The sequence below is a fragment of the Lathamus discolor genome, chromosome 6, assembly GCF_037157495.1.
Source record: "Lathamus discolor isolate bLatDis1 chromosome 6, bLatDis1.hap1, whole genome shotgun sequence".
NCBI lineage: Eukaryota > Metazoa > Chordata > Aves > Psittaciformes > Psittacidae > Lathamus > Lathamus discolor.
Window position 1 is genome coordinate 30129756 of NC_088889.1, and position 17105 is coordinate 30146860.

Genomic DNA, 17105 nt, shown 5'->3' on the forward strand with positions numbered 1-17105 from the left:
GCTCTGAATCTCTTCTCTGCCCAACCTGTAGCTGTGCCTGGGATTGCTCTGACCCAGGTGTAGGACCTTGCACTTGTCATGGTTGAACTTCATAGGGTTAGCATCAGCCCACCTCACAAGTGTGTCAGAGTCCCTCTGGATGGCATCCCTTCCCTCCAGCATATCAACTGAACCACACAGCTTGGTGTCATCGGCAAACTTGCTGAGGGTGCGCTCAATCCCACTGTCCATGTCACTGACAAAGATGTTGAGCAAGACCGGTCCCAACACCGATCCCTGAGGGACACCACTCATTACTGGTCTCCAGCCGGACATTGAGCCAATTACCACAACTCTTTGCATGTGGCCATCCAGCCAGTTCTTTATCCACCGAGTGGTCCATCCATCAAATTGATGTCTCTCCAATTTAGAGAGAAGGATATCGTGTGGGACAGTGTTGAATACTTTGCACAAGTCCAGGTAGATGACATCAACTGCTCTACCCCTGTCTATCAGTTCCATAGCCCCATCATAGAGGGCCACTAAATTGTGGATTTCCCCTTAGTGAAGCCATGCTGGCTGTCACCAAGCACCTTGTTGTTTTTCATGTACCTTAGCATGCCTTCCAGGAGAATCTGCTCCAAGATTTTGCCAGGCACAGAGGTGAGACTGACTGGTCTGTAATTCCCTGGGTCATCCATTTTCCCCTTCTTGAAAATGGGGGTTGTATTTCCTTTTTTCCAGTTGTTGGGAGCTTCACCTGACTGCCATGATTTTGCAAATATGATGGCCAGTGGCTTAGCAACTTCATTCGCCAGCTCCTTCAGGACCCGCGGATGGATTTCATTATTTCAGATGCCCTCGGTTAACTTCCATGCGTGCTGATGGCTGTGTCTAGAAGCCGGAGCCCCCAGACACCGAGCACCCCTGTGCTGGGGTTGCTTCTTGATTTCTTCCCTCATAGACAATAAGGTGGAGTCCATTAGTGGTGAAAATTAGTAAAAGCAAGGATCCTCACTCATATTTAATATCAGAAATGCAGGGTATTCTGCTGATGGAAAAACTAAGGTGAATGAGCTGATCTTGCCTTCATGCTAGGGGGAGAAACAGGCTGTCTGCAAGGCTGCAGATGGCCGGTACTGGCTGGTTCTCATGCCTTGCTTTGGTATTTCTTACCTGGTGCCTTTCTCTGTGTCTGGTGATTTCATTTCAGTGTGGTGCAGAGTCTTAGCAGCTGCAGGTTTTTGCTCTGATGCATTCATATTTGTACAACTCCCTTTACCAACGTATTGCTTTTCTAGGAAAACTTTTTAATATTTTATATCAGTGCAACGCATTGTTATTATTTGCCACTTTTTTACATGGGAAATTTTGGAGGTGAAACATCCTCCTGTCTGAGAAAATGAACTTCACTGTGTGCACTAATAACTTTGTAGGCTATTAAAACAGGTACAAAGATTCCTTTTTACTTTTGGAATTGTAAATTCGGCTTAGCATTTTTCAGTCTGTAACTCAGACCAGACAGCAAAAATGTTACTTAATTTAACCATGGCTATGATATATGACCTGATAGTTGTTTTCTCTTTTAATTGTTAATTCACTATAATGTCCTAGATGCTGTGGGGAATTAATCCAAACTGTTTACTTTAGATGATAAAAAACAACCCAACAAACCCAATCCCAAAAGCTACATAGTTTGAGGCTGTGGAAAAACATCAATTCCAAAACACTGATTAATGTATTTTTGGCAATTTGGTATTGAATTCTTCTCTAAATCCATACATCATTCTAACTTAAACATGAAGTCAGCTTGCATGTTACTATTTTAATTGCTGCTGTATATGGTGAGGCTTGTATTATCCAGTAGAGTTGTTTTCTGGTTTCAGGTGTAGAACTAGTAAGTCACAACAAGTTTCTGGGTTTTAATTGGTGTTGGAGGCTAATGCAGCAGTTACTTAAATGCTTCTGCTTTTCCTTTAAGTGTTGCAGTGTGTGATTCAGCAGAGCTGTGTGCTGAAGGAAAGGAACATGCAAAGCACCCATCAGTAATATGTGCTGCACGTGTATGGGTTTCCATAGCTTTAGGCATACTAAGCCAGGTGAAGAGATTGAAACTAGTTAGGTGTTTAGTTTTATCACATTCAGACACTATTTCCCTTTTTCTCCCAGAGGTTTTCTAACATTTGCTGATACTTTTTTGGTTTTCCTGCCCTGGGCTGATGATTGGAGTACCAGATCCCTGTCTAGATGATCTTTGGAATGAGATGTATTTTAAAAATAAGGACCTCTGTGAATATAGTTTAAAAGTGACCATTTTTCAAACATCTGTTCAATGAAAGTGAACAGATGCGATCTCTTTGACCCAGCTGTGTTGCCCCTTTGGAGGGAGAAGGGAAAAACAACTCATAATGATGTTTCTTTTCCTTTCAGAAATAGAGACTTGCTGTGGGTTTTGTATAGCCCCTTGCCAATATCAGGAAGCAGGCAGGAAAGCTGGCAATGGGAGCCCTTCTTCTGGTAGGCTGTGGCTCAGTTTCAAGCTACACGGGAAGAAAAGTCATGGGCAACACCATGAAAGATACAAGAGTAGTGGTGAGCACGCCAGGTGAAATAGCCCTCTTCTCCTCACCCCTCCCCAGGGAGACAGCACTTTTGACTTAGGCATTAGTACCTCAGGAAGCAGTCTGTCTCTCCTGGACGTATTTTTTTTATCCCTCAGTTAATTGTTCTTAGCTGGCTTATCTTCAGAATGTGCAGTTCGCTGCTTGTATCTGAGCTACAGTCCTGTACCCATGCAAGCATCTGGGTTTGCATTGGAGAGAGGACTTTGTTGTAGTATTTGTGTATGTTGAGTGCATCTGTGGTGCATGTATCAGCATAGCTATCAGAAATCCTGTCCTCTGCTAAAGAAACAGCCCAAAAGGATGTACACCGAGGTTATAGGATGTATTAAGCACCACAGGAATAAGTAATGGCTGGTCCATGGCTCTGTCAGATTCTCAGAGCAGTTAATTTAGCAAATAGCTCGTCTCCATTGAGTGTTCTGCACAGACAGCCCCTTGCTGGAGAATTGCTTGTGGTACACAGCATGCTTCATTCTCTCTGTTTGCTTATTTTTTGAGGGCCCTATAGTTTTTTGTGTGTAGGATCAGCTTTCTTTCCCTGCCTGTCCCTAAGCCCTTTCATGTGTGACGTGAGGCAGTTAGTGTGGTTAGATGGTGTTGCATGCATGCTTGGTTGCATAAGGGATGTCTTGCTGCCCTGAGCCTGCAGCTGTGACCTGCCTGGCTGAAAAGCCTGGAGTAAACTGGCTTGGGAAATCTTTGAGACAGAGAGTTAGCTAATGCTAGAACTGAGATGTGTGGTTGCTTGACATCCAGCTTCTTTGGATACCTTTTGTCTTTAAAATATTTTTTTTTTAATGATTTTTGGTAGAGATTTTTTCCCAAATTAACTAACCCTCAAAATACATATGCTTCTTTGCTTTCTCATCCCCTGAGCTTAAGTATAAAAAGATCTCATGTTTCAGGTAACCAAAGGGGAGCACCCCCCTTTCTGTTCTGAAAAAGGGGAAGACCCACTGCAACAAGCCAACCTTAGTGATTGCTTCCTCCTTCCCGTGAAGTATGTGTGATATCCTACCAGAAGCAGGCACCCCTTCTCATCCTGATTGTGTGCTGCTCTGGCTTCTTCCTTGTCCTGTGGCACTACAACTGGTTTCCTTAAGTTTCAGTAAATTTGCAAAGTTCGTTTTAGGGAAATTATAGAAGACCTTTGGACTGACTCTTTCTCAACCAGCTTGCCAGGATTTTTCTTCTTCAAAGTAGGATGAAGCTTATTTAGCGTGTATGCAGGCACAGCAAGAAATGCAGCTTTTGCCATCAGCTTCTATTCTTCCAGCTTCTCCGGAGCAGTCCTATCTGAAGCCTGGTGTATTTCAATGGCAGTTTTGAGTTTTTCAGTTTACTCCAGGGCAAACACAGCAAAAATGTAGCTGGTTTGGTTATTTTAAGTTTTAGCCTACAATACTTGGAATTCTTCTGAGCAGGCTGCTGCCCTAATCTACAAAAAATAAGCTTTCCTCACCTAATACCTCTTATTTGTTTTGCATAGCTGTATCAAAATCATGGTTTCGACAATTTGGCCATTAACTCTTTCTCTATGAGATTCATAGTTTCTTCTCAAAACACAGTTGGAATGCCTCTTGCCAGCCTCAGCTGAATCAATGCTTCCCACACTGTAATGGCAGTATATTAATCACCCACCACTTACAGGCTACTGTTATCTGCAAGAGGGTTTTGAAATTCTCGGCAAGAGGTGCTTGGTTTCATTAGCTTTTTAATTTTCTTGCTGAACAACGACAAGCTCTCTGTTGCGGCTGTGTGTTGCATGCTGCTTCTAGGCCAGACAAACTCCAGGCTGGTGAAGTGGAAGAAGGGCGCAATTTGTGTCATAGATGCTGATTGATTGCGGGTCCCTTTGGGCATCTTTGTAATGGGCTCTCAAAAGAAAGACTGTATTGGATGGAAAACTGGAGGAGCCATTGTGTATTCAGCAGTGTGCAGCAGTTGCAACTATGGACAGCAACACAGGCACTCTTAGATAGAAAAGCATTGAGGGCAGAGTTAGGCAGTCCTGATCCATGACCTTGCCCCAGAAGGGTCTTTGATTTTCATATATGGGTTTAGTGGGGATGAAGAAGAGAGATTCCTGTCTTGTGCTTGCTGAGGCTTTTGATTTTTATGTTAAATTTCCTGTGTCCTCAAAGTGAAGAGAAGGTTCTAACATATTTAAATAGCCTGCATATACTGGGCGGGTGGCACAGAGCAGGGATAGCTGGGCTTTGTGCCAGGGATTAAGTCCTGCTCTCAGGACTAGAGCAGAAATAGTTTGTTTTGCTTGATAACTTGTCAAGTTCAGTGACTGGGCGTTGTCTGGCTGCATGTACCTGAATCTCAATTCTCATACTGGTAGACACCCATCTTTACAGATCTACCTAAATCGGCTCTAACAATTGCAATTCTCAACATTTTTGTCTATAATTAGTAGCCCTCTCTAGTCTCTTGTTCCTGGTGTTTCAGGATCACTAGAACTGTTCCCTGTTGGCCAAAGCAGTATTCAGAGGCTTGGGCTTTTCTAGCAAACCCCAGGTATTTGAACGGTGCTCTGGCAGGAGCTAGCCTGATTACAAGCCTTTGAAGTCCGAGGTCGTGTCTAAACTATTGGGCATTGCACATTCTGGTGTCCTGAAATGTACACTGCCCACCATCTGGAACAGGATATCACTCTACGCTGTGTCTGTCTCCCTGGTCACATACCTGGGTGTGTGTCCATTTCTGCCCAGAGCAAACACTGATACTGGGGGTTGATGCACATAGAGTCCTGTCCTAGCCAGTAGGTTGATGCTTGCTCAGGCTGGGACAATGGAACATACTCCCTTTATGAGGTTGAAGCTGTTTGTGTTTGCTTGCATGGCTGCTTCTGTAATTTATTAGCTTTTTTGGGGCACAGCTACATGATGTAAGGGTTGTTGCCTCTGCTGAGGCCAGCATAGTTAGGTCCATCTGACACAGTGCAGTATCAATCACCAGCTGAAGTTTTAAATTATTGTGTTTCTGAGGCACTGCTTCCAGAATGGATCATCTGTCTTGAGCAGTGGATATGTGGGGGTATATCTGCAATGGAGTTGCAGCGGGATGGTGCATCTGGGCAGGGTGCTCCAGCTGCAGGGCACTATCTCTGTTCTGGCCCTGGCCTGTGCCTGTACCCTTTCTTTGGCCCTTTCCCTACTTGATTTGCAGAGCTGGTTCCTAGAGCCAGCCTGAATATCTTTGTGCTTGTGATGAAGATAAGCCATGGGGCAGCTTGGAAGTTTCTTGGCAAGGGTTTCAAACAGAGAACAACTGATGCAAGTCACTCTGTGTGTGTAGCTCTGGGAAGTGTTCTGCATACCAAGATGTCAGGGGTAGAACAAGACTGTAAATAAGATAATAGATGGCTTTAAGGTGCTCTGTTCATTCTCTCCGACATTTATACATGTATCTTTGCATCAAAATCAAATAATCTATCAAGCGTGTGGAATGTGCTGTGGTGCAATTCACACACTCTTGAGGTCAGATTGAGAAATGAAGAGGGGAGTAGAAGTGACTAAAATTGAGATGCTCAATTTTATATGACATCACCTCCTGCTAACTGCTCACCTGGCAGGTGTATCAGTACCAGTGGTGCAGCTGCTTGTATTTTGGGTCACTTCTGAGGCCATGATTCAGAAGCTGCTGAAGTGCTTCCTAGGCAGGGAATGGGATTGAACAAGTGCTTTGCTGAATTTGAATCAGGTTCATTAGTGCAAATTTTATTGTTTGCATTCTAGTGAAGCAACCCTTTTCCATTAGCATTTGGTTTTACATTTTCCCTGCGTTTCCAATATTAACCGTTACTTTCTTTTCCTTCTTTTCCAGGAAAAGAGGAGTAGAAGTAGTACAGGTGAGTAAAAATGTATTTTATCCTCCCCTCCCCTGCTCCTCCCATTTTCTTGTGAAGAATGTTTACTGATTTAAAATGCAGGCAATTAGATGGCAGCATGACCAGGGCTTAATTATTTTTTCTTTCTTTTCCATTCAATTCACTGCTTCGGATACTGTTTTTGGAAAAAGAGGATCCCCCTTTTGTGAAGTGTCTGTTGAGCCCATCTAGTTTCAGCAAGTGCCCTGGTTAAAGTGGGAGTGCAGTTAGGCTTTTCTTGTGTCTGTTGATTAATAAGATCTGCTAGTTGATTAGGTGATGTTACTTAGTGTTTATTGCATGCATGGACAGTCAGGCTTAATAGAAACAGGAGATGGCCTTTGAATAAAACCAAGGCAGAAGGAATGTTCTTGTAACACAGTGAGAAGGGAAATGATACGAAAGTCCCTTTGAGTTGTAGCCTATCTACAGATAAGTTCAGGTGTTGGCTACATTTGTTCTTTCCCAGGTCTGAATGGTCGTATTTCAGGCAAGATGTTAATTAAAGGATGATGGCAACTTGGAAAAGGTTTACAAGGACAGCTGTAACATAGAGCACTCTAGCCCTAAAAGATCAAAGGGGAAGCATGCTCTTCTGGCTTATTCTGTGTACTTAGAAAAGCTGTGTGTCGTAGGTTTCACTCTTGCTCATGCCTGTCTAGTGATTGGCTTGACTCTCAAGTGGTCAGTGTATTCTTCACACTTGTTTTCTCATGTCTCAGTAGTAGAGATGAAACTGCCTCAATAGAGAGGACAGAGGAGAGAGGAGGAAAGTGGGGTGTTACCCACTAATAGTTGAGGCTGCCCTTAAGTCCATGTGAAAGGTGCTTCTCAACACCAGCAGGGAGTAGGAGAAAAGCACTTAAAAAAAAAAAAAAAAGAAAAAGTCATATTATTTTAAAGAATCCACAATCAGAAAAGACTTTAAAAAAATCCCATCACTAGTTAAACTGGATAATACGTCTTTCAGGTATTTGTGGTTGTCTGAGAGCTGCATGGTATTACAAGGAAAAAGGGCATGTCCTTTCTTGGCTGCATTTAGCCTTTCACCACTACAACATCATCTTCCTTACTTGTACCTCCTATTGCTCAGACCTGTGCAGCAGCTTCTTTCACGAATTGTGATTGCATCTCCATATTAATAAATACAAACCAGCATTTGTGAAGGACAGCTTCAGAAGCAGCACAGGAAGAAAACTAGTCTGATTTGTGTTGCTGTCTAGGGGACACTATTGTTTTACTAATACCCTAGTGTATTACAGTCCAATGTCTGCATTTATTATGTGCATCATGCCTGCACGCTTAAGCAGCAAGGTGCTTGTATGAGATGAATTCAATGATGCACTGATCAGCTGAGCAGAGGGCAAATTCCATTTTAACTTGTGGATTAAAATTTCTGTCCTTCTGTGGGTTACCTGTTAGTCTTCTGATGTTTGTATAGCTTAATGGCCAGTCATCAGATTGGCAGAAACTGTTTGGAGGAGATTTCTTTATTGGAAGAGCATTTTGGGAAACATTTGAACAGAGCTAGATAGGACTTGATGTAAAAGTAGTTCCTGGTCTCAAATTTTACAGCGTAATTGAGATGTTAGACTAACCTGTACCTGGGAATTTGTGCCTCAGAGGCACACCTCAGAAACACTGATGCCTGCTGGAAAATGGCTGGCTGTGTGTGATCCTCCCTCACCTATCATTTGCTTCATGTGTCCTGATGCATATAGTAGCTGTTAGGGGATGTGTCAGAAATGGGCCCTTTCTTCATCCAGCATTACTAGAAAGCTTTGCTTGAGTCACCTCACATGATCCATCCCACTAGCCCTTCTTCTATATGGAGGATGTCTTGGTGTCGATCTGCTGGACGAAGTTTATTTGACAGGGAGTATAATTTTCCTGTGTTAAGCAGCAGCATTTCTTTGATTTGTTTCTCCTCCTCCTCCTTTAAAGAAATCATCCTGTTCAAGAGAAACCAGCTCTTGTGCCTGACAGTAGACAAATAACTCAAAACACAAAAATACACAGGCTGTTAATCTGTTTTCTTCTTTACATAAATGTAAAGTTTTTCTGAATGTAATTGTGCTTTCAGTAGTGAGTCAAAAGCTAAGGTTCAGTTACTGGCTTCCAGATAGCAAAGCAAGATGGACTGGCATTTGCTGACTTCTGTGAACAGACTTCAGATTATTCTTTTCCAAAGATGTTTCATAGGAGCAGGAAAGGATTTCCTCCTACTAGAGGGAAGTCTTCAAAGCCTTCAAAAAAGCACTTGTGTGACTTCTGTTTCCTTCCTGCAGGGAGGAATTATTTTTCTTTACCTAGACTGATTAAATCCTCTTATTTTGCTTTCTTAAGGCTAATTGTGCTGTACAGATTATCAGTGTGCTGCTGCTAGACAGCAATTAACATTCTGTGACTCGTGTTCAAGTTCTGTGTTTTGTCTTGTCTCAGGCTTTCTGTTCCAGCAGCAAAAGTGGCTCCAGCTTTCTATTTTTCTTGAGTGGGGCAACATACACATTCTCCAAAGAGAAATAATGGAAGAATAGGACCGGCAGTGGGATGCTAAGCAGGCATGCTCCTTTATCCAACAGTAAGACATTATTCAAGCATCACATTGAAAACAAAGAACCTCTCAACTTGTGTGGTGATAAATAATTGGTTTTGGTTGCTTTTGGTTTTTGGTTGTTTTTTTTTTTTTTGGTACAAATACTGATTGAATTCTAACATAATGAGAATTCACTGTGAACTCAATGCACAGGAGCTGAAATGTGTGACATTATATAGTACAATTGAATAACATCCATCAAGCTATCTGGCTTAAAAGATAGTACAGTAGGTGAACTAAAGAAAAAGCTTTCAAGGTTATGAACTTTCCAAAGGCAGTATGAGTCTGCACACAAACATTTGGGAGCACGAATGGGTTAGCTCATTTCTGTTTTTCCAGTGGGCAGTGTCAGAACTCTTGAATATCGGCATCTTTAAGATGTGGCAGTGTTTTGGATCTAGATTTGCTTTCTGCAGCTTAAATCCAAGTCAGTGGGGCAGCTCAAAACCAGTCTTACATTGCAAGAAAAAACCCCAAATGTCTTCCTGTCTTTTAAATACAGGTTCTTAACAGAATACTGTGCTACATCTCTTACCTTGTGGCAGTTCATTTGCTTCATTTTTTTAAAGTAGGCATCACCCCAGTATCAGTGTGCTTTTTGTTTGTGCCCCATGAGGTAAGGAAGCACTCTTGTTCCAGTTTTGCAACAGGGCAGACTGAAGGATGAGCCCTGGCTCCTGTAAGGAACCTGCAGCAGTATCAGCCCCAGCACTGCTGGGAGCTGTGCTGGCAAACCTGGGTGGCAGGCGCACAAGCTGCAGCTGTCTCAGAAGGGGTCAGGACTTCCCTGTGCTATTGTGTGGGACACAAAAGAAAGGGAAGAGCAATTAAAGGTGTTCGGCAGACCTGGTGTTGCTGGCTTTCTTCCAGCAAAAAGACAGCACCAATTCAGCTGCATTTAATCTTAAAGCTGCATTTAATATATTCTTGTATTCTTAAATCCTCAAAGTATTCTGCTCTTGCCATTCCTGTGGCAGTTACATACCTCCCCTTTCTTGCCAGCTCTTCCCACCCCTCCCAGCTACCTGCTCAGCTGGAGCAGCTTCATCTGGTGGCCAGAGGAGGACTGGAGATGCTCTGAACAGGTGACAAACATGACCAAAGCCCATCTACCATGGTCTGTGGGCAGTTACTGGGTAGATGGAGGCTGAGGCAGAGCAGCTCTTGAACTGGCATTGGGGTGACTTGCCAGTAAATGCTTAAGATGAAGTATTTCTTAATAATTTCTTTCATCACTGTTTCAGGGGAAAGGCTGCCTTTGAAGTTATGCAGTGGTTGTCTGATGAGGCATTTACTGTTAAAAACAATCCTATTTCCTATCATGGAATTTAGGAAAGAGGAGCTTTGGGTAGTTTCTAAAAGGTAAAGCTGTTTCTGATCTTTTTTATTAACAGCTTGGTTTTGTTCAATTTTACCCGTCCATTCCCCAGATCAGTGTAGGGCCAAATTTAGAAGTGAAAATTGTCAATTTTTCTTTACCGGGTAAAGTATCCAGTTTCTTATGACTTTGTATGCTGGCAAGCAAAAGGGAGAACATCTCCATCTACCTTGTTTTTCAGGAAAAATTTGTTTGGCTTAGTTTGAAGAATGTAAGATTGAAAACATATGCAGTGAAGTGGAAATCGTCACAAGTACCTCTGATGGGGACATGCATTTATTTTTGTTTCACAAGCTATGCAAATCCAGAATAATTAACTGCAGCCCTTTGGCTTCTGACAGATTGCCAGTTTGGTCTTTGTGTGACAGAGTTTGGAGCCTTTGTATTTCTCGTGACTTCAAAGCCATTTCCAATACCTCCACACCTAAGCTTTCCTAGGGCTCTTGCTCCCATTTTTTCTAGTTTTAAAATTCCCCATTTTTGGTGGGTATTTTTGGTTTGAATTAACACTAATGCTCTTTTGTATTAGAAAGATGTTCTAGTCAGTTGGCTATAAAAGTGGGATTAGTCATCGTATTTCAAGCTGCACATTTTTTAATAGCAGTGGGATATGGAGGACAACATGTTTTCCGATGTGGAACAGCTGATTGTAGTAGTTACAATGGTGTCAGCTGCTGTTTTGTTTTTCCTTCCCCCCCCAGTTCTCTGGGTATTGAGATAGTGAAATCTTTTACTTTGGAGTAGAAAACTGTCCTTTGAGCTATGGGGTTTAGTGAAGCCTGTGAAGGAGAATCAGGGGGTCCCCTTCTCCCTTTTTTAATTCTTCAATCAAAGTAAAATACTGGTGACAACAGTTTCCAGTAATCATTGCCAGGGAAATGTTGTTTTCTTGAAATGTGGAGAGGTTTATTTTCACATGAAGTATTAATGGAATAAGCTTGGGACAGCAGTGTTCTAGCCGAGAAATGGAGCTTATAAAATATATATCTGATAGCGTATACAGAAAGATGTGACTGGAAGGCCTCCAAAGCAAGCACAGTTGTTGAGATGTTGGAGAGTTGGCTCTTTAATACAGGGAGAAGAAAGTTTATTTTTACATGCATGCCAGGTCGTCAGCAAAGTGCATGTTTTTCTAAGAATGGCAGTCTGCTTTGCCTTCAGTGCATTTTTGGAAACGATGCTACAGCAGCCCTGCAACCCTCCTCAGTCTGGATTGTGTTGGTACTTAGCACATGCTTGAAGATGGGGCTGATGGTGAAAATTTTCCAAAGATTCTAATACTTTTTAGTGTCAGTGCTGTACAGACTTGCTAAGGACACAAAGTGGGGTCTTCCCCAAAAGTATAATAATCTCAGCTTCAAACCCAGAAATAGCAGGTCCACGGAAGAGCAAATCCTAGGCAGTGTCCTGTCTCTTGTTCATCTCAGTAGGGAGGATCCCTCTATGTGAGACCTTCTTGTTGCTTAAGAGGCAGCATTACCCAGCAGGAATGAAGCACAGTTCCAGTGCAGGGAGAGATGGTTTTGGCATGCTTCTATATATTGCATCAGCAGACTGGTCAGTTGGGTACAGTGTGGCCCTTTCTGGTCCAGTGGGGAAGAATAATGCACACACATCTGTTGGGACAGGGAAGGAAGAGAAGACTACAGAACATTTCCACCATGTGGATTAAGCAGATTAAATAAATAAACACTGTTCTTAAAAATTAGACAGAGTAAGCCAAACAAATCAAAATGCATTTGGATTTGATCTGTTTTCACTCTTGGTGCATGAATGAGAGAACCATGAGGAAATTTTTGTAGCTCAGAATATGTCTCTTACTGACTGGTTTGACTGCTTGCTTTGACACTGAATCGCAGCGGCCTAGGAGAGGTGTAGACTCCACAGTCGCTTGCAAAAGTCACCTGAGTGAGTGAAAATATTACTAAGACTTAGAAATCTGTAAATAATGTGTAATGAATGGCTGTCAGGCTTGAGCTTGTACTGCTTTGGCCCATGGAGCCAGCTCTGCCCAGCCCCTTTGTCTTCTGACTCCTTGGTATGTAGTGATAAGGCAGTGATTCCTAACAGTGCTAAAGGCTGGGAGCTGGGATGTCCTGGGTGGAAATCCAGTTCCTGTGGGACCTCTGCCAAAGATTTTGGTGACTGTAATGGGGAGTTGCCTTCTTTGTCAGTTAGTCAAGGTTCTTTGGGCAACTCTCTTACAAAATTCTGCCTCTGTTTCCTAATGAAGATAATATTCCATCTAGTGAAATGCCGTTTAAGTTGCTTTGAGATACCTGAATGGAGGAGATGTAGAGTAAGATGAGTGTGTGAAGGAAAACAGGACTATTAATGGGAGCTGGTAATTTCTGAAGATTGCTGTTGTACAATATTCTTTTAGTCATCAGTGTGCAAGTGTCTTCCCAGATAGTTCCGTGAACTGCAAAGCTTCATAAATCCCTCCTCAAGAAACAGTATGGATAAAAATAAGACCCCAACAGAAATGGTGGGGATTAAAACTATTTGCCTCCTTTTGGCTAGGAATATTTTGCAGCATAGAGTCCGAGTCTTTACACAAAATTGCAATTAGACATTGATTTTATTAATGATGATTGTTGCAGTGGTGCCTATGGAACAACAAAGACTAGGCTTTAGTTTTGGGCTGCATGAAACAATAGGATTATTTGTCTCACTTAATGCAGGTGTTATGACATAGTATCAAAGCAGGGCATATGGAGTGTGTTTGGAGGCGTGTCTCAGGAAATGCTTTATTTTTAAACCAACCTGTCTCATTTATGGTTTGCTGAAACAGCAAAGTCTGTGTTGAAATACAGATATGCATGTAGCTCTTTTGACCTTTCCTGAGGTTTTTTCTTGAAGTAGGAAGGATAGGGGGTTAGTATAATGCCATGCCCTGTGTGGCTGTACGTCTGACCCTAGAACTGAAGTGTCCTTTCCCAGATGAATTGCCTCATCCTTCTTGGAGGTGAAATCATGCAATTCTCTGCTTAGGCAGAGCTGCAAGCTCATTCCTGTGACAGCAGTTGTAGCCTTGTCATCAGTCCTGGAGTTTTGTTCCACAGGGACAGTGGTGTTCCTTTGGGAGCAATGACTGATGTCCATCATAGCTCAGACTTGCTTGCTTCAAACCAAAGCTTTATAGAGAGGATATCATCAGAACAGTAAAGGAGACCGTTTGTATGCCTGCCTTCCTCAGTGAGGGTGAACTTCAGGAGGACTCTGCAGAAGATCGGTGGAGTCTGAGGAAGTCTTTTTAGTATGTGTTGCTGACTTCCTTTCTCCAGCTTCTGCAAAAGTTACTTAATTCCTTTGATCTGAGCTGTGACTTGAGATAGTTTTATCTGGAGATCATTGTATGCTTGTTTGCTTTTCTGGCAGTTCACGATTAAAGGAGATAAATGTATTCATGTTGCAAGATTGAATGGGGTTCCAATAAAACCTGGTGCTTAAAGATGTTAGGTACTAGAGTTTATTAAGTTTTCCTGTATTTGATCTTTAGCTTTAAGTTAGAAAAAGTCTTAGCACATGTACTTCGTCTGCCAGGCACATTCAAACACAGCAAAGCCTGGAAATGTTTTCCTAACCTGATTACCTTCACAAAATTATAGCAGAAGAAAGAAGAGTGGCTTCAACTTAATGGGGACAGCTGAACACCATTTCTCCCCTTTCCCTCCCCCCCCCCCCTTTCTTCTTTTCTTCAAGGGACACTGTTTTAAAATTGATGGCTTTTGCTAGAAGGAATATTACTCACTTTAACTCTGCATTTCTGGTGAAAGCAATACATCTGGTTTTTCTTTTCCTTGGCAACAGCGTGGACCTCTGCTGTATGTCTAAAGGTAGGCAGGTCAGGTAGAACAGGTTTCTGCACGTGCTGTGCATGTTTTCTATGCCTTTGGTTGTTACTTTGCAGTATCTCTCATACTGACTTAGCATATAGACAGAAAACACCCGTGGCCTTTTTTACTTAATTTTTAATTGCTGTCTTTAGTTTTTGAGAACATTTACTGCTAAACGCAATTTTGCACTGGTATCAAAAGCAGTGCAATGAATAGCTTAGGGTGGGAATTGTTGAATGTAGGATTTCAGTCCAAGGAAGAAAGGAGAGAGACAGGAGAAACTTAGGTGGTTACAAGCATAGTTTCTGCAAAGGGAGGTAGAAGCAGCTTATGTAAAATGTGTGTTGCTTTAACATAAGGTCAAGTTTATGGAAAATTTGAGAGCTGTGGTATGTTAATTTTTTTTTTTTCATTTTTTTTCATCCCTCTTCACGTGACTTGTCAAAAATGAGACTGTTGCTGCAGCCTCCTAGATGAGATTAGTGTGGTTCTTTACTGGCTGTGCCAGGAGCAAGGGTGGGCCAACCACAGTTAATAAACAGATTGAAACAGTAATTGGTATGATCTGCCTTAAGCAGTCCCTTAGCAAGTGGTGGAAATAGTCTCTCTTTCCGCAAACTTCTTTCAAAGAGAAGAAGATTGAGGGCTGGAGTTAACTTTCTTCCCACAGACAGGGACAGAGCCTGAGGACAACCCTCCTCTGGCAGGTTCATATGAATGCATTTGTGTCGCTCAGATTCATACCGGGGATGATACTCTTAGTACGTTTAAAAAGACAGTGTGCTATGTCAGTTCTGAATCTATATAAATCCCAGAGCCAGAGGAACCACAGAAGCTGCTGAGCTTTTTCCATGCCATGCTGTGAGGCAGTTTCAGTCATGGTAGTCACAGCCTGTGCTCTGCTGCTTCCCCTTCTGCTCACCCATCCGTACAGTACTGTGGTTTTGTTCCTAGGAGGCTCCATATGTAGATGCACTCTCTGTGACTCAACTGCACAGTAAAACAAAAGCAAACCCAAGGCTACCTTCAGTACACAGCATAGATTTGTCACTGAAATGGTGTTGTCGTAGTGCATTTTACTTCAATTGTTCTTATGTTTAGGTTATTTTTGTAAAGGACTTGAAAGAATTCGTTCTTGCTTATGTTATAGATGAGTAAAAGCATGTCAAGAGAACTTGTCCTTTGTAGTTTTGCTTGAAGTTTGCTTGTTGACCTGTAAGATCCTAAGGCAGTGCTGTCAACCAGTCATTAAGATACCTGACATTTCAGTCATGATGAAAAAGCTTAAATCAAACTGTGGGTGGTGCTCCTTTGTCTTTGAAAAATAGGATGACAGAGGCAATGAGTAGGAGAGCAGAAACTACACCTATAATACGAACCATAGACCACTTCTGTCATACCTATGCAATGGACTGACCTTATAGTATTCTTTGTGTGTTGTTTTAGGATCCAGGGTGTCTTACTTGGGTTCACTAATCATTTTTTCAACCTGAGGTTCTTCAGTGAATTACAGTTGGGTCATTTGATTTCACATCTGACGTGCTTCCCTGAATAAAAGGGGGTTTGTGTCTACAGTTGCTATACATGTTAACTTACACATAGATTGTGTCCTCATGTGAGTGTTGTAACATATGTATGTCCAGTAGTCAGTGAAAACCTTTTTTTATTATAAAAAGATATATTCCTCCTGTATGTTGCCAAAGTGCAAACAAGTTATTTACAGTGTTCTGACAGAATTATCTTGACGATGGGATGGAAAAGATGCCATTGGGTCTGAGCTAATACTGTAAAGAGACTGAAATGTAAGGGAAACAACTGTTGCGGAGGAATTTTTGGCTGACTTTGCAAACTGAAGAAAGCTTTTTAGCTTTGTTTTTGTAGTAAATTGTTGATTGGACCCAAGAGCTTCCTTTACTCAAAGGTCTAAGTGCATCTGAAATTGTTTTCTTGTACAAGAAGCTTTGTTGCACAACTCCACTGCTCTGTAACCTCAGCAGCATAGTTACTGTTAAAATTGGTCCTTTGGCTTACTGATGGCAAAGATTAAAGGAAAAGCTAACTGCAGTCTATATAGAATTTATGTTGATTGCAGAGATCATTTGTACATTATGTTAGCTTGGAAAATGTTCTTTCCTGTGACCTAGATGAGCTTATCTTGTAATACCCTTTCCTTTATGATAACATCCTTAAGTGGTTTTAAAGGGGGAAACAGAACTTTTTAAGTACAAAGCAGTTTTAAACGGAGTCAAAGCAGGTTACATGTTCCTGAGCCTGCTGCAATGACTTGCGTAACATTCCAGGCCTTAATGGCTGGTTAGCAGTGAGCTAAGTGACTAAAAAGCAGGTAGAATCATAGAATCATAGAATAGTTAGGGTTACAGATAGCATTTGCTCCCTGCTGATGCCAGATCCTCCCATCAGTCCCTGCTTCTTACAGTTTTCCCCCTCTGAGCCAAAAAATGCAGGTTAGAGTTGCTGGTGGGTTTCTAATAGTGATGCTCCTGCATTGGCCAGAGGATCTTTTTCCTGCCAGTAAGTGCACCACCCTTACTGTGTTCAGTCCCTGCTGGATGAGGAAACAGTCATCAGTCTTGCCTAACAGGTGTGTTTGAATGCTCAAGTTCTCTGCTTTCTTTTGTTAAATGCTGTGATTGCTTGTCTTAGATGTTACAGCCTGCTGGGTCTCCTCTGAGCTTCAGCCTGCTTCTGTGATTAATTGATGCATCACTATTTTTCTTTTCTTCTTTCTGGTTGTTTTTTTTTTTTTTTTTTTTTGTCCCCCTGTGCTTCCTGAAATCTGGACCTTTTCAGC

At 42.1% G+C, this 17105-nt stretch overlaps 1 protein-coding gene across 4 annotated transcripts in view; it reads left to right on the forward strand.

Annotated features, from left to right (window-relative positions):
• ITPK1 (inositol-tetrakisphosphate 1-kinase) overlaps window positions 1-17105 on the forward strand; it is a 145416-nt gene that overhangs the window by 29262 nt on the left and 99049 nt on the right. For all 4 annotated transcript variants that reach the window (XM_065685623.1, XM_065685621.1, XM_065685619.1 and 1 more), the window contains exon 3: window positions 6438-6462. In XM_065685623.1, the coding sequence (XP_065541695.1) occupies window positions 6438-6462 (25 nt within the window). The remainder of the gene's footprint in view (window positions 1-6437; window positions 6463-17105) is intronic.